This window comes from Rutidosis leptorrhynchoides, chromosome 2, assembly GCF_046630445.1.
Source record: "Rutidosis leptorrhynchoides isolate AG116_Rl617_1_P2 chromosome 2, CSIRO_AGI_Rlap_v1, whole genome shotgun sequence".
NCBI classification, from domain to species: Eukaryota; Viridiplantae; Streptophyta; class Magnoliopsida; order Asterales; family Asteraceae; genus Rutidosis; species Rutidosis leptorrhynchoides.
The window spans coordinates 126,749,650-126,773,321 of record NC_092334.1 but is presented as its reverse complement, the minus strand read 5'-3'; the positions used below and the strand labels follow the sequence as shown (position 1 = coordinate 126,773,321).

At 35.8% G+C, this 23,672-nt stretch overlaps 2 protein-coding genes across 2 annotated transcripts; one reads left to right on the top strand and one right to left on the bottom strand.

Annotated features, from left to right (window-relative positions):
* The first annotated feature begins 2,082 nt into the window (after positions 1-2,082).
* LOC139888251 (uncharacterized) lies at positions 2,083-7,481 on the top strand. Its single transcript, XM_071871274.1, has 2 exons — positions 2,083-4,623; positions 7,355-7,481. The coding sequence occupies exon 1, from the start codon at positions 2,083-2,085 to the stop codon at positions 4,597-4,599; it is 2,517 nt and encodes an 838-aa protein (XP_071727375.1). The 3' UTR covers positions 4,600-4,623; positions 7,355-7,481.
* A 1,769-nt stretch (positions 7,482-9,250) lies between these two features.
* LOC139891369 (sodium/hydrogen exchanger 1-like) lies at positions 9,251-17,148 on the bottom strand. The gene is made up of 15 exons (XM_071874334.1): positions 16,915-17,148; positions 15,843-16,122; positions 15,593-15,711; positions 14,897-14,994; positions 14,153-14,212; positions 14,015-14,061; positions 13,737-13,931; positions 13,572-13,618; positions 12,926-12,992; positions 12,400-12,500; positions 12,205-12,306; positions 11,752-11,890; positions 11,004-11,066; positions 10,566-10,649; positions 9,251-9,891 (listed from the first exon to the last, which is right to left on the bottom strand). The coding sequence occupies exons 2-15, from the start codon at positions 16,026-16,028 to the stop codon at positions 9,538-9,540; spliced, it is 1,662 nt and encodes a 553-aa protein (XP_071730435.1). The 5' UTR covers positions 16,029-16,122; positions 16,915-17,148; the 3' UTR covers positions 9,251-9,537.
* Positions 17,149-23,672: the final 6,524 nt, after the last annotated feature.

Here is a 23,672-nt window from a genome sequence, read left to right as displayed (position 1 = left end):
ACGGGTCACAGGCGGGTGACGGGTAAAAAGTGTTGGGGAACTTTGATTCTTCTTCGTCATTTCTATTTCTCTCTAATTTTATTATTGATTTTTTATTACTATTTCTTGATTCTTTGCTTAATTTTGAATTGTTAATAAAGTAAATAACTATTGTTGATTTGGGAATCTGGATCTCCTATGATTATCTGATTATGGTGATTTTAGAACACGTGTTAAGTTTATTGTTTATGTATTAACATGGGTGTTTACCTGTTGTATCTATTTACTAGTTAACTTTTTGTTTTGATAATTTCATTGAATTGAATGTGAGTTTTTAAATGGAAGGGAAAAATGACGGAAGATGAAAAATAATAATCGGATGATGGAATATGAAAAATAATACATTGGCTTTCAAGAGAATGAGCGTGGTTGCAGTTTTTATGGAGAAAAAATTCACAAGTTAATAACAAAAATGGTGTAATGGGCATACAAAGATACGGTTTATGACGGTTATCCGAATAAGAAAAGGAAAGTCCAAATTGGAAGCTACTATAATAGTTTAAAGTTGCTGCTTATGACAACCCTAAATGTTGTCATTAGAAAATAGATTTTGCTAACGACAGCTTTAAAGGTTATCGTTAACACGCATAAAATTTTTTGTACAATCCATTAACTTCCATCACGAAAGTGACATGTAACCGCCGTATATAATAATTTACTAACGATAGTCATAAAGGTTGTCGTTAGCAAAATCCTTAGAAAATTTCATAAAGTAATCAACATTAAACATTTTTAGTGTAAACTTAATCGCGAGCCATATACAATAGTAAATGTATCAAATTTATGTGATAAAACCCATCTTATACAACTAGTTGCCAAACAGATTCTCAATCTGGTCCACATACTCGAATTGAATTTTTCTTTGTGGTGGACATCTAGCATGAATCTTTTTCTTTTCTTTGTTAAAATAGATATGAATATATGATCAAGCTATTATTGATCAAATTGAATTTTCCTTGAATCTTTTACTATTCAAATCATGCTTTAATAATTGGAGTTCATTCAGTTTTATGAAGAAACCGCCTAATCATGTTTTCATTTTGCTTACATTTTACACGCAGTTTTTAGGATAAAACTGGAAGTAAATCGACATTTTTGACAAAATTGGAAGTGACAACGGTCAATGGATTGAAATCAAAAGAAGGCGATAGTGAAAGTAAATAAAAATTAATAACTTTATTTTTTTTTTTTTTTTTTTTTTTTTTTTTTTGAAAGGCAAAATTAATAACTTTATTCTTCCACAAAGTAATATAGTTTCACTTATCAATGAAGCATTTTTTATACGCAATCCAAATGGAATATTATGTAACGTCAAATATGAAATTTGATAACAAAAAAAAAAAATATATTACGATCATAAATAAATTCGGAAAAATATCAAATACAAAAGTACTCCATCCATTCGAAGAAAAAAACTGTCATACATTTCTATTTTTATTTTTTCTAAATTATTGTCCATTTCTCTAAATAACCATAAAATATCATTAAAATTTAAATTATGTCTTTTTTAATTTTGAAAATTTAACTTTAAATATATCAATTAATTTATCTCCGGTATCTCGTCAGCTCCGGCACTCGTCGCCTCCAACACCTCGTCAGCTTCATCACCTGTTTCAGATCTCGTATTGCAGGTCATATTCTCTGTTTCTCGATTGATTATAGGTATACAATCTTCATCTCTTTCTCGATGGATTCCACCTATGTAATCGTATTCCAAAGGTGATTTATGAATTGAATTTGGATCTGGATTTGTTTTGTCTCGATCTTAATTTACCTGCTCAATTCAATTTTAGACTGTTCAAGTCCAACATATGAACCCTAAGATTTACAATCGATTGATTTGAGGTTTTCTTAGAAAAAAAAAAAAAAAAATGAAAAATGGTTTTGGTTTTGAGAAGAATTAAGGGAAAATGCGAGTTTTACCACAGAAATAATTCTTCCGCCATGGATCTCTTTCGCTCTGGTATCAAATCACTCAAAACCCCAATTTCGCCAAATTAGGTCAAATCTGTATCTCTTCTTACATAGTTATCATTATCAATCATGTCAAACATACCGACATCCCCTTTTACACCAAAAGCATCGAACAACCAATCCCAGTCGAAACAATCTTTCTTTGCTGATAACAAGCATATCCGATATCAGCCTATCAATCAGGGTATTTGGGTTAAAATTGATCATAATAAGCAAAACTCACCTTCAAAAAACCCTAACCCTAATTACAATAACCAGCAGAATCCAACCCACCTTGTCCGATCCAAATCTGGTCTCAATCATCACTCGACAAGGTTAAACTCATCCTACAATCAATTATACAACAACTTTAAAATACGGGAATCAGCCACCAACCTTATCAATCGTTATGGCAAGCCTTTTCCAGATGCGAATAATTCTAAAACAAATCAATTGCCAAAACCGATCGACAAGTCTAGAATTACTTCATACCTCTTCCACAACTTTCCCGAACACTGGTGTTCAACGGACTTATGGGATGTTTTCAAAAAATATGGCAATATCCACGAGGTTTACATCCCCAGGAAGACCTTAAAAAACGGAAGGAAGTTTGGTTTTGTTAGATTCTTAGACGTTCCAGATTACCACAAAGATTCTCTTGCGAGGAGACTAAGTCTCATTGTTGCGGGTGACAATTTACTCAAAGTATACAAGGCCCGTGATCCCGAAGGAAAGAAACAAGCTCCACAGCCTAACAATGCAAAATCGGGTTCTAGGAACAATGTTAAGGTTGCATTTAACTCACCTGTAGACGAAAGGAATTTCAAAGAAGTGGTCCTAAACAAGCAGGCTACAAACTACGGCATCCCCTCGATTAAGGTAAATTCTAATGATGATCTTATCCAAATACTTGGTCAAGCGGTTATTGCCAAAGTTAAAGATCTTGAATTCCTTGAATATTTTAATGAAATATGTGAAAGTGAAAACCTTGGTGGGTTTACTATCAAATACCTGGGCGGGCATGATCTAATGCTTATATTTGAGGAACCCAACCCGGCCCTAGACTTGATTAACAATTCGGAACACCCATTATGGAAATGGCTTGAAGATATAAACCCATGGGATCCCGAAATTTACAAAACCTCTGGTAGACTTGTTTATGTTAACATATTCGGGGTACCTATTACTTGTTGGTTAGAATCCACATTCATTGACATAGCAAAAAATTGGGGCGAGGTAATTGAAACGTTTAATTGCTCTATAACCAATGAGAACAACCAAGATTTATCGCATGGCTCGGTAATTATCAAAACAAACAATTTCTCACCGATAAACGGCCAAGTTATTATCAACCCCGGTGACGTCAATCAATCTAAGGCTTACATCATTGAAGTTCAAAACTTTTCTATGTTTAACACTTATGGTGATATCGATAATTCGTCGAATTGGGATGATGAAATTCTTTCGGACGATCACATTTCTGACGAAGAGTCCCACTTGGATTGTGAAAATCGAGTTGAAGGAAACGCTGAAAAGACCACCCGTAACAACAACCACGATCCCACGCCTCCTCACCAAACCTCCTCTAATTCCTCTAAACGAATGGATACTCGTCCCTTTAATAATAATGCCGATAACCAATCTCTCCAATCTCCTAGCATATCGAAACCCATCAACCACTTTGACACCACAAACCCTCACACCCATAATCCTTCCAATCCCGAAACTGTTTTAAATAATACTAGCTCTACAAAAGAAACTAGCCCATCGAATGAAACTGATCCAATTGAACCACCTCCTATTCCTGATTTTAATACAGCAAAGCCATATAATACCACCTCATATCAACCAAAACCAAAAACCATCCCTTTGGAGTCCACTGTAATCACGCAGCCCATTACCACCAATACCCCCCCAAGCCCACCAAGAGAGGATACCCTTGCAATCCCGCAGCCCAACACTGTTATTAACGGCCCATCGAATCATGTAAATGATACCCCTGTTACACCTAGCCACATCTCGGGTAAATCTAATATGGACAGCTCACCTCAACACATTCTAACAAATGATTTATGCTCACCAATAGTGACACAAGAACATGCAGATTCTGTTCCCGAAACCCTCCCTCACCATACCACAAACGACACCCCCTGTACTACCCCTTTAAACCCTCAATCCAACTCTCCATTAAATTTTATGCCTGCCCCAAACGCTACACAACAAACAAATTCCGATCCTTTCAACCTCGAACCTTTACTTTATACGGGTAAAGAAATTTCTAAAAAGAGAAAAATTTCTAGCACCATCGCCAAACCTATCATTAAGTCAAAAAACACCTCTCAAAACCCAGATTTTAAAAGACCTAGATCCAATATGCTTTACATCAAACATCTAGCTAGAAGTGGCCAAAAGCTTAGAATCTCTCAACTGGCTAAACGTTGTAAGTCCTCGTCTAACGGTGGTGGTAGCACATCCTACTTCTCGAAGGGATCTCATATGGACATGGTACATAACAAAAAGACTAAAAAGACAGGTTCTACCTCTAGCAAAAGCTTGGATACGTTCGAATTCGGGAAAAGCATCGGGATTCGTCGCAACAACCCATGAATCCACCTCCGTCACATCGATTCTGTAAGTTTTTTCTCATGTGTACGATTTCTCTTAATATTCGGGGTATTGGACAAACGAGTAAAATAAGCTGGCTTAAACGTATTTGCTATAAAGAAAAACCATCAATTCTAGGCCTCCAGGAAACCAAATGCGGCCAAACACGTGACAACACCATTGAATCTTTCTGGGGTAATTCTGATTTTAAATTCGTCCAAAAGGATTCGGATGGTGCTTCCGGAGGTATCCTAACTATTTGGGATACTAATATCTTTTCGTTCAACTATGCTATTGAGGGTGAATTCTTTCTTGCAATTTGTGGCACGTGGGCGGGTCATGACTCTGAAATTGCCTTCATTAATGTTTATGGCCCCCATTCCCATTCAAAAAAACTTAGACTTTGGAGCGAACTCTCATCCCTTACTAACTCCCTTAATATCCCACACATTGTTTTTGGCGACTTCAACGAAGTAAGAAACAAAACAGAACGCATGAACACAGAGTATAATCAAAATTGGGCAGATAATTTTAATAACTTTATAAATAACTCTGGATTAATTGATCTTCCTTTAGGCGGTAAAAGGTTCACAAGGATTTGTGAAAAAACAATGAAGTTTAGTAAACTTGACCGATTCCTCATTTCCGATGGCATCTTCACTATCTGGCCCAACACATCCTCCAAAACTCTTGATCGGGACCTTTCTGACCACTGTCCCATTATCCTAAGAAATAACCTCCTCGATTCTGGCCCTAAGCCAATACGTGTCTTTGACACATGGCTAGATTTAAAAGATGCCGACACCATCATAGAAAAGGCTTGGTTGATCCCAATTAGTGGGAATAGGCCTGACTGCATTTTCCGTAACAAACTAAAAAACGTTAAATTAGAACTTAAAAAACATAGTAATCAACTTGATAACTTAGACTCCCAAATACGTGATCATCTTACTGAATGTAATAATTGGGAACAAACCGCCGAAACTAGACCTTTATCCGAAACTGAAAAACAAAAATGGATCGATGAAAAAATGCATCACATCGTCAAAGAAAAAAAGAAAACAAACATGCTTAAACAAAAATCTAGAATCAAATGGGCGCTTGAGGGTGATGAAAATTCGAAATACTTTCATAACTATATCAAAAGAAGAACAAGTAAAAACAACATCCACGGGCTTTCAATTAATGGTACATGGACTGAAGATCCTAATCTAATAAAACAAGAAGCTTATTCCTATTTTAACAACATCTTCCGATCGAAACACTTACGTGACGAATGCCCTTTCGATCATGTTTCACATCTTGAATACATTTCTTCCTTGGACAATCAACTCCTAGAAGCTAAATTTAACGAAAAAGAAATATGGGAAGCCATATGTAATTGCGATAGCTCTAAAGCTCCTGGGCCGGACGGTTTCAACATGAGATTCTTTAAAAAACATTGGGAACTGATTAAAATCGACCTCATTAAATCTCTAGATTGGTTCTGGGAAAACTCAGAAATCTCCAAAGGATGTAATGCATCTTTCTTCACATTAGTCCCGAAAAAACCCAACCCAATCGGATTAAATGAATATCGCCCAATCTGTCTAATAGGTAGCTACTATAAAATTCTCACCAAAATACTCTCCATTCGCCTTGCCATGGTCATTCATAAAATCATTGGTAGTGAACAAACAGCTTTCCTCAAAGGTCGAAATATCCTAGATAGTGTCCTAATTGCAAACGAAATAATTGATGAATTAAAACGTAAAAAACAAAAAGGTTTAATCTTTAAAGTTGACTTCGAAAAGGCATTTGACTGCATTGAGTGGGACTTTCTATTTAAAACCATGCACTTCATGGGTTTTGGTCCAAAATGGATTGGTTTCATTCGGGCATGCCTTTGGTCATCATCTATTTCTGTACTAATCAATGGCTCTCCCACCAAAGAATTTTCCCCTGAAAGGGGAATTCGACAAGGTGACCCCATTTCGCCTTTCCTGTTCATCATTGTTGCTGAAGGTCTTAACATACTTGTCAAAAGAGCATTAGCCAATGGTCATTTGCAAGGATTAAAGATCGGACATGACAATCTCAATATTACACACCTCCAATATGCTGATGATACAATCTTCTTCGGCGAATGGAATAAAAGAAACGCCAAATATATCTCCAAACTACTAAAATGTTTTGAAAATATTTCAGGCCTCAAAGTTAACTTCCGTAAAAGCAAACTTTACGGTATAGGTACATCTACGACCGAAACCGAACAAATGGCTTGCTACATGAACTGCTCTGCGGGTCATACCCCGTTCTCCTATCTTGGACTTCCTATTGGTGTACCCACATCTCACGCCTCCTCGTGGCAGCCGATCGTTGAGAAATTCGACAAAAGGCTTTCAGATTGGGCTGCTAAATCTATTTCTTTCGGAGGTCGACTTACGACCATCAAATCAATTCTTAGTAGTATCCCATTATACTACTTCTCCTTATTTCATGCACCATCCGCTATCCTTAAGGTACTTGAATCTAAAAGACGGAAATTCTTCTGGGGAGGATCTTCAAACGATAATAAAATTAATTGGATCAAATGGGACCAAATAATTTTGCCATACGATTGTGGGGGTTTAAACGTGGGGTCCCTCTTTGCTAAAAACATATCATTACTTTGTAAATGGTGGTGGCGTTTTAAAAACGAAGATAATGCATTATGGGTAAAAATAATCAAAAGCATTTATGGGCAGGGGGGAGGGTTGGATACTAACTTTTTATGCAGGAACATTTCAGGTCGCACCATTTGGAAAGAGATTATTAAAGCTGGAAAAGTTGCTGACAATATAGGCACAACCTTCACATCCTCGATTTCAAAGCGCATAGGAAATGGCACATCAATAAGCTTCTGGCATGATATATGGATCGGATCTGAGTGCTTAAAAGATACATTTCATAGACTATTCATGTTGGAATCCCGCAAAGAAGCAACTGTTGCTGATAGAATAATGAACGTTAACTCTACCTCGATCGGTAATTGGGATTGGTCCCGCCCTCCTAGTGGTCGTGCAAAGGATTATCTCACGGAGCTCAACAACCTAATAACATCTGTTATTATTTCAGATCGCCCCGACTCATGGAAATGTTCCCTTGACACATCCGGCATCTACACTTCAGCAGCACTGTCAAATCTGATCATTAAGCTTAAATACGGCACAAACTCTAGAAACCTTTCACTACCTCAAAACAAATTCGTTCCACAAAAGATATTCATTTTCTCATGGAGGGCCGTTCAACAAAAAATCCCGGTTAGAAGCGAACTCGATAAAAAAGGAATTGACCTTCACACCATCTTATGTCCCTTATGTGAGCACCAAATTGAAACCATTGATCACGCGTTGTTAAATTGTCAAAAAGTATCTTCAATATGGATACAATTTCTCGATTGGTGGAATCAAAACAACATAAGTATCTCTAACATCAATGATGCCATCATCTCGGATCAAGGCATATCACATAATTCCATTGGTTCTTCAATATGGCAAGCTGCTAAATGGATTGCGTGCTACATTATTTGGAAACATAGGAACTTAAAGATTTTTTCCGGAAAAATATGGAACCCCGCTGTGATAATCTCCGAGATCCAATCTCAAAGCTTTAGCTGGATCTCAAATCGTTCACAGAAGAAAACACCTATCGATTGGCATCAATGGCTACTCAACCCGTCATTTTACGTGTCACCTCCTTCAAACCGCATAGGCGTCGGTTAACATAACTTAATTCAAATCGGGATGGTTTCGTTATTCTATATAGCCTATGTGGGTTAGATTAAATGGGTTGGCTGTGTGTCAACTTTGTAGTCGCTTGATCGGCACGGTTGTCCCCTCCTTCCCCGCTTGTTGTTCTTTTACGCAAGTTCGTCCCTCGTAGTGTTATCTAGTCTACGTCTCCCCCGATCATAAGTTCAGATAATTATTCCATATTTTCTCAGCTGATCCGTTTCGTTTATAGCATTGTATAAAAGCATATAGGGACTTGTATTGTAATATTCCATATAATAATAATAATATTTTTGCTTTTCAAAAAAAAAAAAAAAAAAAAAAAAATAAATAAATTCGGAAATTAGGTCAGAATATTTATGAAAATACATACTTATATGTATACCTAACAATCAAGACCCATACATTAAAAATTGAATCTATTAGGTTAACCATTTGGATTCATTTAGTCTCGAAAAAGCAGAGAAAGAGTCCAATATGGACCCATCTTTAGTTCTTCAATATCTTAAAAGGTCCATTTAGACTCGTTTAAACATATTTCTAACCCATTTTACAAAAAAAAAAAAATTTTAAAAAAAACAAAAAAAAAAATTAAAAATTAGAAAATTATTAGATAAATTTAAAAGTTAGAAAATGTAATAAAAACAAAAAAATTAGTAAAATATTTTTTTTTTAATAAGTAAACTTTTTTTATAAAAAGTAAAAAAATTAAAAAAATTAAATTTTTTTTAAACAAATAATTTTTTTGAGAAACAATTGTATAAAAAATGGGCCTTGACCCGACCCAACCCGCTTGAACCCGACCCGTTCAAATTTTGAGATTCATTCGACCCATGACCCATTTTAACCAAAACCTATTTGGATCTCGACCCGACCGACCCGTTTGCCAGGCTTAATTATATGCAATAATAAAATACTCCTTACTAAATTTATAGTGGTACACTGGTACTTACAACAAATGAATTTTGGTACATGCAAGTATACAACATACACAGTATACACCAAGTTTCCAAGCAGACATAATCTACACTCCCACAAGTCATAGGTGATTCCTTCACCTTCACACCAAAACTGAACATACCAACAAACCTGGTCTGCAACAGCATAAAAGCATTTATCGTTTTAAAGGGATTCGGCACTAAAGTCATCCAGTCTATTAACAAATAATCATATGATTCTAAGGCTCCATTTAGTTTTCATCCTCATGTAAGTTATGTGTACTTTGTTCCGTTGGTGAACCAGGAACGAAGGGCACAAAACCACGGCCACCAAACATAGGACGCATGAATGCATTATCGAATTTTCTCCAATAGTAATGAACATTGCGAGAAGGCGATGAAAGAAGCATGCGAAGACTTGTCGGGCGGGGCACATGCGGATGCCCTAGCTCAGCGCCTAAATCAGCATATGAATCTTGTTCATTTTCTAAAAGAGGCACGATGAATGATTTAGGGGTCGTCGGTTCAGATGAAATCATTCGGTTCAAGCCTTTGGGCATAGGAAGCAAGAGTCTCACAAGAGGCTGCGTGATCAGACCAAATACCTGCATAGTTATAACATGAGAATTCAGATCAGATGTTGACCCGTTAACATAAAAATGGGGCGAAATGGGTTGTGTTTTAGCTGGTCATATTGACTATAACGAATCAAATGGTCGGAAAGTTACCCAAGTATATTCCTGATGATTAAAAACTCTCAAGTTCAATTTATTCAAGAATTTGGATTATATTAGTAATTAAAATATTTTGTAATCACGATTGATGCAATATACATCTATATCTTTTCTCGACTGTTGGAGATAGAAAGACAACAAAAATTTACCCAACACGTTAAACAAATTGGGTCAAAATAACCACCTTTGAATAGATGGGGTTGCACAACGTAGTCAAAAAAACTTGATGGAAATCGAAGTTCATTTTCTAATGGCTATGAAAAGAGCCCAACTATCATGCTAAATAGATTATAAATGACCTTTTTAAAAACTAAATGGGCAACATAAAAATTGGGAATAACGATTGCCACAATATATTTTTTCGAAAGACAATTGTTCTAGATTGTTGAAGAATTAGGGTCGAATCAGATCTTAAGTAAATTTGATAGAAATTCTATAAATATACATAAAAATTGCATGCAAACCATCCACATAAACATCAACAAAGTATTTGGAACTGGCAGAACCTAAAAGTGTTTAGTCATACAAAGCTTGAGATATCTTACCATTGTACTGAAAAGGACAACAGTGATGGTACTTGTAATCATGAATGCATTTCCTTTCAATTGTGTATGACCTTCCTTTGTAAACTGCATGAAAGAAGGCATAATTTGTTACCAAACATTAAACAACTTAAAAGTGCTTACTCACCAAGTTATTTAATTTCGTGTCTAAAGTCTAAATGGGGTTCTACATATAAAGGTGATCCCCCGAAACATTTTTTGCAGATCAAAAAATAGAATACAGTATTCGTTAGGGTATACATATCCGAATTATGCTTCTGTATTGTCACTAGATAGGGAAATATGAGATTCCATCCACATGACTACACACCACTTATTATAAGAAATATAAAAGGAATTAGCAAGCGAGACAATTGCAATAAATAGATTAAGATTTTGACAGATTTTTGTATCAGATAAGTGCATCATTAAGTAACTAACCTGGTTATATGCAAGAGCCATTGACACAGCACCTCTCATAAGACCAGCCCACCATATTAACACCTTTTGAGAACACAAACAATTAGAAAGAAAAAAAATGAGAACTGAAAGGATTTGTATAATATGCCAGTCAAACCAGAGGAATGAAACCAGAAAAGAGTAGAGGTGACAAAACGAGCAGGTTGGGTAATGGATCAAAACGGGCGATTCTGAATACAGGTCAGGTCAGGTTGACCCACAAGTATTTTTTAATTGGATGAAAACCATAAATAATTAACATTTTAATACAACCACAAAAAAAAAATTATTAAAATACTGAATTTAATCAATTATCATTATCAATTAATACTATAAAAGTAACATACTTTATGTAGATTATTATTATTTTAGGTTTGGTACTTTATAAATCAGCACTTACAGGCCTATAAGGAACCCAAATAAAGTTATAAAGGTACAAACTTAACTGAAAATTGGTCCCCTCATTTGACTATAAGAACATAAAGTCCTTAAATAAAGTTTTCGAAAAAGCAAGTTCATTTTGTGAAAGTTTCCCTGTTAAAAAATACAAACAGTTATATGGTAGTATTCATAGAAGACAAACACTGGGACGACCTTTTCCGTATGACCCATTTGACCTGTTTATTTAGCTACATTTTTTCTCTAGCCCATTAAGAGATAAAAGATTACCAAGTTGACCCGTTGATAAGTAAATGGATCAAGATTGCCACCTCTATAAGTAAGAACATACCTGCTGCCGAAAATCAATCTTCTCTTGGTGAGGCTTCTTTGTTAAGTTGGATAAAAAAGATAAGGGGAAGACAAAGGCTGCTCGTCCAACCAGAATTAATCCCAATAAAATTGCACTCACTTCAACAGATGTCCCAGGGCTGACAAACAAAAGACAACCGTCAACGATATGTTAGACGTGCATTATCTACGTTTAACTAGTAATACTTCCATAAACAAAATATTTAACGATATCACTATAACTAATAACTTAATTAATTAGTATGGGTACCAATATTATGTTTACGATGTGATTATGGAGTTGGGTTGACTCATTAAGAGAGATTCTACCTCTCGAAAGCAGGATGTATTTTGTATTCCTTCACTTAAAAAAGTTTAAAAAACAACACCACCAATTATCATGACTGCCACATAACAGAATAATACGAGTTTGACGTTTTGCAATAAACCATACCTGTCTGAAATGAAGCTCCACTTCTCTATATCTAAAGCATCCATACCAACGTACAGAAAAATAAACAGCTCTGCAATAAATGACAGCGTAGCAAAGGCGTGCCTGAAAATATGGGCATGTAGATACAAATGAACCAGTTAGTTTTGGCTATTAAAAGGCTATATATGAACATCATTATTAGAAGAAGAAACATACTTGGTAGTTACTCGAGATTTCTCAGTGACATTATGCCAAGTGTAATGTGACATCACAATACCACAGAAGAAAACTGTGAGAATACCACTCAGATAAAATAACTGCAATAGAGATTGATGAACATTAGCTAAGTGCACAAGTAATTATTGTCTTAAATTTAGATTAGTAAAATATGTCGGAAGGGTAACAAGTAAAAACTGTCTAACTAAACATTTTTCTTCATTTTAATATTAGATGACACATTAAATACGATTACATAAACCATGCTATCACAATAATTATCCCTTTCTGTAATGTAGTGCTTTAGGAGGGTGTGAGCATTTTAAACACACTTTGTGAGCGACTTTCAACCCGTTTAACCCATTTCATCACTTCCCTCGTATCTAACCTTCTTTTATTTGACCCATTTGACTCTTTAGGGATAAACCAAAATGACCCATTTATACTTAACTGGGTCGAAATTGCCACTTCTAGTCCTATTACAGAAAAAAGAAGCATGCAAGTTATGCAATGATGGAGACTTTACCTCAGCCAGCATATACGAAAGATAAGCCATGAGTATCATTATAGCAACTTCTCGATCTGTTGAATGCCTAAAATCCATCAGGCCAAAGACATGTTAGCTTCTTCAATGTCAGTTCAGGGAAAGAGTAGGCAAGACATAGAAAGAGAAAAGAAAAACAAAACTACGAGTGGCAAGATGGGTAACTTGGGTAACGGATTTTATGGATCACTACTGGTATGAACCAAAAATAGTAGGGGTAGTCCCACAAACACTTCTAAAATTTCTGTAATTAATGAATTTGTTAAAAATGATTACATTAAAAACGTTACTTATTTACAATAGTAATCTAGACCTTTACTATGAATGAGTTAGGAGGTAGTCTATGGCCTATTCCCCTTTTAGTTAAATGGAAATTTTTTAATTAGACTCGTTTAGAATATAACACCACCTAGTTTGACCTATTCATAAAAAAAATGGGTCAAACTTGCCAGTATTAGAAAAAACTAAAACGTTATGGAGCCTAGTGGCTCACAAACGAACCTAGTACAGGAACAGATAATATGAAAATAACTGGTTAGCCTGCCACTATGATAGTATACCAAACCCACGCAACTCACAGTATTTTGTCATCAAAATATAGAAAACATAATACAAAAAAAATATGTACCTTCCAAAGTACAACTTCTTTATAATATAGGCACTTAGGAGACCAGCCTGAAAAATTCAAAATATAACATGACATGATCATATCTTCCTAAAAAGCACTTCATACACTCACTACACATTAACACATGCAAATAAATGAACACGAAAGAGTAGAAAGAAGACTCACTCCCACTCCTAAAAGTGTGCTTGTGATAAATAAATAGAAGAAATTTCCAATCAACTGAAAAGCAACACTAACAGTGATCTGAGATAGATCAAAGTTTTGAACTGCATTGAATATGACAACTGATGTAGCATCATTCACAACGCCTTCCCCAAACACCAGACTGTACAACAAAGGGGTCTGATCCTGATTGAGCACCTGCAATTTTAAACCAGATATATTAACAGGTGATAAGCTTATTTACTCTTGGCATATACAATTGTAAATGATGACCTATGTACCTGCAAAGTGCACACAGAATCGGTTGCAGAAAAAATGGCACCAATTGCTGGGAATAAGTTTGAAGGCTTAGCAACAAGAATATATAAAATAAATAACAAAGGGAAGTGTTTAAAATAAAAATATAGAACAAATGATACCAAGATAATCTCCCAGCTCAAGAGAGCCAATATTCATCCGCTTGAAAATATTTGTTGCACCTGCTCAGAGATATATCTGACTTCTTTAGAAGGAAAAAATAATGATGTTCTCATATATGAGCATAAACCAACATATATCAACTAATACTTTCTAACTGAATAAAAGATATTATGAAATATTTGAAGTTAAAGGGTAAATGCAACGTATTAAATGAATATTGACCAGTCTTCGCTCTAACTTCTGGTCCAGTTAGTCAATTTTATTTTTTTCTAAAGGAAAAAGAAAAACATCTAAATCTACTTAGAGAAAATGATCACCTCTTGGTAATGATCTTGTAGTTTTTGTAGTAATATAACATACAAATTATGATATTACATGCATGTTATAATTTGAAATTCTGTTTGGTATATCATATAGGACAATTATAATTAATTACTGAACATGATATGAGCCTAAGCAGTTAATTATTGAACATGATATGGGCCTAGTACAAAATATTTTTCCTTTTGAGTACCATTATTTAACGTGATATGAGCCTAGGCAATTGTACCCAGGCAACACATGGGTATCTGGCAAGTTATGTTTCATTTATTGTCTAACGTACACGGTAGACGTCTTGATTAAAAATATATATAGTATTCCTCTCAAAATAAATGTCTCGATGGACCAACTATCAGTTAATAAACAGACAATAACAAGTAGAAACGATAAACAATGGTGTGTAAGAATATTTCAGTGCGTACCAAATGATATGATGGTGAAAGATATGACGGTACCAACAGCACCAAATAACATGATGGTCATAAAGTTGCGGAAAAAGTGTTTCTTCTTAACCTGGAACCTGTTCATTTTTATAGAAACAATAAGAAGGAAAACTCAAGGTAATAAATATGCAAATATTCAAATCAGACGCTTGTTATTGAATCTTATTAAAACTTACCCAAATAGTTTACATATTGTTCTCTTAATTAGGTTGGCATACAAGATTTTTAATTATTTATTTTTTAACTTTATCAAGTTATAACAACAAATGATTGATGTTCCCATTATTGCCATCAACTAAAAAGAGAGTGTTGCTCCCCGAACTGGACCTGTTATACCTTTTTCACTCAGATTTTCACATGCGGCATCTGCCAATTATATATCAAGCAAAAGTGCAGTAACATAGAAACCAAATTTAGACACAATGTATAACAAAAACCATATATTTTGCAAACAAAATTATTGATGCTTTACCCCGAAGGCAACTAAACAGTCAAAGTTACCATATTAGAAAGTTCTAAAATACTCAAGCCAATCTTATATTATTTCAATTTTGACATCACAAGCAACAAATAGAACAATGGAAGATACTAATTTCAATACAGGTCTTTCAGTAACAAATTGTATAGACTCGTCATAATTCATAATAGGTTATCAATTTCAAAGCAAAAACATACCCAGCGTTAAAGATGATTGGTGGAAGAAGATAAATGAAGAAAAGATCTTCACTGAAGACTAGAAGACGTGAATTTGTTCCACCACTTATTAACAAAATAACAACTCCTGTGCATATACCCTGTCATCCGATTCAACACAAAACCAATTTCAAAATTCAATAAAACAGACACTATTATTGATTTTAGGTTAATTGTAAGTGACATCCACACAATACAACAAACACACACACACACACACACACGAACTTACAATTACAAGTGCGGTGATAGATTCATTCATCCATCGATTCTCTTCCAAAAGATGACCAATAACAATACAAGCGCAAAGAAGAGCAACAAACAGATTCATAGATACAATTGACGAATACTCAGATGTACCCAATGCACTGCTACTACCCATTTTCCCGAACAATAACCCCATATCAAACCCCATCATGGCCAATTAACTTGGCCTGTCCAACGACAAACTTCAGCAGCAGATACAGCTTTTTATCTTCCAATGACAACTTTCCAATCCAACTCGCAGATCACTGAAACCAAACAGAATATCAAAAACAACTTTTAATACATAATGATGATAGATTGCTCAGCGCATAGCGCATTACAGTTGAACAAAAACTTGTCACGCACATACACAAACAGAATCATCTCATTTAAAGCAAAAATTCGTCCAAGTCGATAATATTAAGCCTATAGTAAAGCAGCTTTAATAATAAACTGCATAAAACAAGATCACACACAGATGTTTGTGTGTACAGAATCATATACCATAAAGTTGAAATAACACATTAGTGGAAAAGGAAAAAAAAAAAAAAAAAGAGCTTATCAATATTATTGCAAGTGTAATGTTTATTAATAATATATAATATATTGCATCAGCACATTAGATGGAATAAAAAATGATCACACAACATACACAGATTCATATAGCATAAAGCTACTATTACCAAATATAGTGGCACAAATCAACAGAAATTAGCTAAACAACTTTAATAACACATTACATCAGCACATGATATGGCACAAAAAGAGTCACACGCATGCATATAGATATTTATTATTTATATATACAGAACTACATAATCTTACTGAGTAGAACATAAATTATCATAACAGATTGCATCAACACAATAGATCCACAAAGTATGTATACAGAATCATATAAAATACTGCTGAAATTACCAAAATATGGAAGCATAAATGACGAAAATAAACTAATGAGTATATAAATAAATTTAGTAATTCATTTCATCAGCACATTAGATGTAACAAAAAACAGGTCACACGTTCATACATGTATATATATATATAGGTGAAATTACCGAATTGTAGCAAGTTAAATCATGAAATTGAGATGTTGATCTCAAAATTGAAGCTCGGATTTGAATTACAGCAGAATAAAAGTTGAAGTTTGATGAAGATGTGTAGGTGGATTTTGTTTCGACAGATTTATAAAAAGGGGGAAATTGAAATGGAGTTGAGTTGAATTAAGCTGAAAGATTGGAAGAAGAAAAGTACGGGAAAGCACGTAAACACGCCAAGCAATTAAGCGTATAAAAAAATAAATTAATTTATACTCCGCGAATAAAATTTTACAAATTATTAAATAATTTATATTTATATATAATTATAATTATAATTTTTTATTTATATTTATGTATGTATATAATATATGGTTGTTCCAGATCGAGGGAGACATGATGGATATTTATTTTGAAGAACAGTTGCCAGATGGTAATGGACAAAATTATATTATATTTTGAAAAATTGGACTACAAATATCAAAGTGAATCAATTCAAATTTTCATTTTTCTTTTTAATATATTCTTCTACTTTATTTTATATATATATATATATATATATATATATATATATATATATATATATATATATATATATATATATAGTGGTAGGATAAGGGAGAAGTAACTAATCGGGGGAAGCAGGGTGTTAACATCTATTTCCTTATGAGGTAAAGCTTAGTGTGTTAGCACAATACTAGAAGTGACCTAGCTAAAGGTGGGGGAGTGTTGCCGATTGATTTTTACCCTCGGAAAATAATCCCTGCAGACCCGGTTCAAAAGTATAGAAACTTGTGGGGTGGCTTTATCAATCTTTTGTCCGTTGAGCGTATAGCTGTTAGCCGGATGACTTCTAGTGAGAGAAAGTACTGTGAGAGAGAGAAAGGTGAAGTCTCTGCTCACAAGTTGTCAGAATGTCTGAATGTGTAAAATGACGACCCAAGAGGTCTATTTATAGTGACAGATCCACCGGATTGTTCGGGGACACGTGTCAGATGATGATATGTTATGTTATTCGTGATCTGAAATTTACGCTAAATGGGGCGCTCTCCGGTCAGGGCTTAAGCGCTAGGCGGCCTTCAGGGCTTATGCATGACGGAAGCAGCCTGTACAGCGGAGAACGCTTGACGGATAGTTTCACAAAACTATTATTCTCAGTGTTCCTTATGCTAATTTCATGCGATCATTATGCCTTTATGCATGTATACGATAGGATACACCATTAAGTCCTCCCAGTTTAATGACTTAAGCATTTGAAAAATGGTTAAGTTGTTAAACTTTTGATAACGTATCCCAAACAAATCTTCACACTTCCCATTTACATCGGGGAGCACGCTACAGGCATTAATGGCAGGCGAAATTTACTGACTTCATGATGATTGTTTTTACATGGCTATAATACCCCACGCGCCTCCAGCTGTAAAAAGCGTTTCTGCATGTTGATCTTTTAATCGTGTCCACACACGTGGCACGATCATGTCCATAAAAAATGCATTGATCAATTTCTATATAAACCGTCACAACCTTTAACCTTCACTTTTTTACCTTTACGCCAGATCCAAAAAGCACATTCCTGCCCAAATCTTCATCACTTTCTTCAAGCTTTTCTTTCAACTTTTTAAGGTTGTTCATCTTTCAAGGTCAATTACTCTTTATCTTACTTGTTATTCCTTAGTTGTTGTTTCCTTTTTACTTTACTACCATGGCTTCTGCACCGAGTACTGGCCAAGAACATGTAGAGGTTTCTTCTTCCAAAACCACTGACCTGCCTGAGGTCAGCACAATGGCATCATCATTAACGGCGAGCCATTTGGACGGCTTGAAGACTGCTTTTCGCCATCTTAATCAATACAACCCTATTCTTCCTACTAACAGGGAAACTGCCAACGATCCTCCTACTGGAAAATTTTCTTTATATGCTTTACAACTTACTCACGGCAATCTCCGTGTTCCGCTTACTACATTTTTCCTTCGCATCCTTAGATACTATAAAGCCTACCTTAGCCAAATCCATCCCCATGGTCTTCAAAAATTTATCCTGTTTGAAATGTACTGCAATGCCATCAACATTAAGTCTCGCCTTAAAGTTTTTATCTCTCTGTTTAGAATTCGTACAATTAGGCAGTGTTGGCTTACTATTGACAATAAACGAAATGCACATTTTGTTGGTACTAATAAAGTGTCAAACTTGAAAGACTGGAAGAGTCCATTTTTCTTTGTTGACGAGATATTAATTCCGGAAGAGTATTCCGTTGTCCGAAAATGGAAGCCTTTAGATCCTGGTGTGGGAAAGGGTGTTAAGATAACCAACGCATAGAGACGAATAGTGGATCATCTGAAAGATCTCTATCTTCCGCCCAGATCATATGAAAAGTATGAGGAGATTCTTGTGTTGTGCAGAGTTAGCCAGGAATGGCCAACTACTTCTGTGCCAGTACTCCGTTAGAAAAACAAGGGTAGGATGTGACATGATCATCCTGATATACATAAATGTCTGTCTACTTTATGTTATTGTTACTTATATTGCTATTTTTGTCTTTGTTTAATTTTTGCAGCAAATTCCGAGATGCTTGTTCGTTCTGCTATCTTATCCCTCGATCTTGAGGATGATGTGGAGATCACTGCCCGTGATAAGACTCCTGCCGAGCTAGAGGCAGAGAGGGTTGCAGCTGAGGCTAAGGCTGCTGCTGCTGCTAATGCTGAGAAGGGTGAAGAAAGCAGTGGTGGCAGCTCAGATAGTGAGTCCGAGTCTGAATGGACAGATACTGAGCGGACGGCGGAGGACACCACTACCGAGCAACAAACATCAGGCTCGGTTGATATTACTGGTGAAACACTCCCCAGCTCTCCTCCAATCAAAAATACTCGCAAGAAGAGCATAGGCTCTAAAAAAGCAAAAAGTACTGAGGGAAGTCCGAAGCTGAAACGCAGAAGAAGTATGCCAACTTTGCCCTTTCTTGATATTTTATATAGTTTTGCTCATAACTGTTATGCTTGTTTATAATGCCAACTTATTTATGTCAGTGGTTTTAGCAGATTCTGATGATAGCCAAGGAAAGGCTGCTGACGGTGGTGAGCAGAGGCCAGAGGAGAATCTTGAAAGTCAAGGAGATAAAGTTCTGAAAACTCCTGAGCAAAATTTTACTCTATTTGATGAAGCTGAATTCCATGAGCAGAGGCCGGAAGACGACGCCTCCTATCATTCTCCACCTCCTAGTACCACTATCCCTCCTGTCACATCATCAAATGTTCAAGAGCCATCCATTCCTGCTTATGTGAGCGCTCTGCAGGCGTTCATTGATAACCCTGCCACTAAGGGTACAGATTTTTCAACTCTTCTTCAGGTATGAATGATAAAATATCTTGCAATTATATGTGTGCATTCTATTTACATGAATTATCAATATTGACCATAACATTTTTCTTTTACAGGGTTATGCTATCCTTGAGCTAAAACCTCATTTCAACGCTCTCCGCTCTGATCAACTTAGGGAATCAACCGCTGCAACTACTGTATTGTTAATTAATCACCTAGAGTCTTCTTTACAACTGCAGAAGCATCAGGTGTCTGTTCTTGCCATAGCCCGTACTGAGATGGTTGAAGGTGCAAATGCTCGCAAAAGAGCTATTGATGCTGAACGTGCCTTGACTGATGCTCATAGAATGCTAAAGGCTAAAGAAACTGAGCTAAAAAGTGCTCAAGATGCTGCTACCGCCTTGCAAGAGGAGAAGGACAGAGTGGTGGAGGCTGAAAAGAAGAAGGTTGAGGAGGAGCAGGTGAAGGTTAGTGAGCTGGAGAAGCAGCTAAATGCTGAGAGGGAAAAGTCTGCTGAGCTTATGCGGAGGGCGGAGGCCGGTGAGGGTAACTTTGCTGAGCTAAAGAAGGGAATATCGGGTATGATAGCGAAGGTTCTTGGATCCAAGCTTGTTGGGGAGCCTTACAATGACTATGTTGATGCTATTCGCACCCATTCTATTTATGATGTTGCAGACAAGTTAACTAAACGCCTTGCCCCAAACCAGACTCTCCCTCCTGCCATTGCTAATCTCATGCGTTCTGGAACCCTGGAGAAAGTTGAAGAAGCTAGGGACAAGCTGATAAATCTTAAAATTGACGTTTATGACGAGGTGTGCAGCAGGGAAGAGTCGTATGCCCAGGATGTTCTTGGTGTAGAGTTTTCATGATTTGTATAAAAATTTCTGAACAATGTTTGTAATAAACTTTTGCTGTTTTTGATGCCATAAATATATACTACTTTTGTGACTATGTTTGGCTTTATGTTTGTTCCAAATAATTTATGTAATGACCCGGAAATTTCTGACCAAATTTAAACCTTAATCTTTATGTTAATATATATGTTAATATATATAATTGATATAGGTTGGTGAATCCGAGGCCAACCTTATACTTGATCAATGATGTTATATGTATTTTTACTACAAAATACATTAGGTGGGTATATAGTCCCTTTTAAACTCTAAATATTTTGGGATGAGAGTACATGCATTTTATGATTTACGTTATGGACACAAGTGATCAAAAATAAATTCTATGTTGAGTTGTACCATGGCATATTTCTTTATACTTGGTAGCTAATATTTACATGAGGAACGTAAACGCGAATCCTGTTGATAGATCTATCGGGCCTGACAACCCCAACCGGGCTGGACGACCAGTTTTCAACGGTTGCACAGTACTTCGTTTCTGTATACTACACTTGGTACGGTGTAGTGATTATTTAAGAATATGCTGCGATGATTTAAATGTTAAGTATGGTTACCAAGTGCTCAACTACTTTTACATACACTTGCGAGTGTATTATGTTTAAATATATGAAATCTTGTGGTCCATAATTATAACGCTACTAGCATCAAACCTATATCTCACCAACTTTATGTTGACATTTTAAAGCATGTTATTCTCAGGTATGAATTAAGTCTTCCGCTGTGCATTTGCTCATGTTAACGACATTACTTGGAGTCGATCATCGCAATGGGACCAAATGTTGATGATTTCGTCCGGAAGGATTAGGACCGGTCGTTAAAGTTGGTATCAGAGCGGTGGTCTTAGAGAACCAGGTCTTGCATTAGTGTGTCTAGCTGATAGTTGTTTAGATGCATTAGCGGGTCTGGACTTCGACCGTGTCTGCATGTCAAAAGTTTTGCTTATCATTTCGTGTCGAAAATTACCTGTTTATCATTCTAAGTCTAGACACGTCCTACTGCCTTTATTGCATAGATAGTGTACCGACAAATTCATATCTTAGCGTATCTGCTAATTCATATCTTAGCGTATCTATTACGATAAACTTTGCCTGATATCTCCCGTAAATTTCTCCGTAATTTAAGGAATCCTGGTACTATATATATCTATGCATATTATGCATTGAGAATACCATCCAACAATCAGTTGCTGTCACTAAACGTTTCATACCAAAAATATTTTTCTGTGATCGCGAAAGATGGCCTCTACGAATCGTCCAAGTTCCTCTGACTCCGAAGACAGTGTGACGGGAGCACACCAACCAATCAACTACCGTGATTACTGGAGAAGATGGGGGTGGGTTCGCGACATACTCACCCTATGGAGAAGGGAAGAAGGTACTTCATATCATGAACCGAATCTACCACCTAACCTTGGAGTACTCGACCCGCTCACCGTCGAACCTGTTCGCAACACCGTTTATACCCTTTTTGCGAGAATTTTTCTTCTTGAGACTACCATTAACGGAACTAGAGAAGATATCCGATCTCTACCTCACACTGATAACCAACCAGGGTTAGTAGAAGAAGTTAAAGAACTTCGAGCTCGAGTGCTAACTTTGGAGAACATGGTGCAAAGGATACAAACACCAGCAGCAGCACCAGCAGCATAATCAGTATCGCCAGTAACATCAACACCGTAAGCCTCAGTACCAGCTGCATAATCAGCACCACCATCATCAACGCCGACAATACCCTTATCACCCCCAAACCACAACCGCGTCATAAACCTCAACATTACAATCTGTACCTCGGATATCAACCTCACACGCCTCAATAGCATCATCTGTACTTCGAGTATGATCTTCATTCTACATATCATTCTACATCAATTATCTTCGCTTTACGTATCGTTCTACCTCATTTATCTACGTTTGACATGACGATTATGTAATCTCTAATGTTTTAGAGATCATGTAATCTAGTAATAACGATAATTCAAATGAGTTTAATATCCTATTGACTCATTAAATCCATGATTACATCTGAAGAAAATATATTTGCAAGTATATTTTCATAAATATTGTAATTAAAAATTCTTTCGTATAAACTATTAATGATGAAAATATTTTTACGGGTAGGTAGTACCCGAGGAATATTTAGATTTTACATTAATAAGTTACACTGTACATTCTTCGAATCTGATTCAACGGTCATTTACTATCCTACTTACAACTACCGATATACGAATCCGTTCACCGAAAAATAACCATTTTTCGTTCAATTTCATATTTGGATTTTGATATATCAGAATCCAACAAGTGGCATAATGAAGAAAACAGTGGACAAATAAAATTTGTTAGAAACAAACGAACTAATTAATTGAAATATTGTTAAGATTCCACGCTAACTGTTCCCAGCTAACTGTTTCCAGCTAACTGTTAATTCCGTATTACATTTTATTTATCGCAATTTAATTTATTGTTATTTAATTTCTGTTATTTACTTTTACGCACTTTAAATCGGGACACATGTACACAATACGTCGGATTAATTCTGAGATAATACGTTGTACA

Coding starts and splice junctions, on each gene's coding strand:
- LOC139891369 (XM_071874334.1), bottom strand. CDS start 16,028: ATGATGGGGTTTGATATGGGGTTATTGTTCGGGAAAATGGGTAGTAGC. Junction 13,932..14,014: donor ATTCTGTGTGCACTTTGCAG/GTACATAGGTCA, acceptor TTAAAATTGCAG/GTGCTCAATCAGGATCAGAC. Junction 12,501..12,925: donor TTTCGTATATGCTGGCTGAG/GTAAAGTCTCCA, acceptor TCTCTATTGCAG/TTATTTTATCTGAGTGGTAT.
- LOC139888251 (XM_071871274.1), top strand. CDS start 2,083: ATGTCAAACATACCGACATCCCCTTTTACACCAAAAGCATCGAACAAC.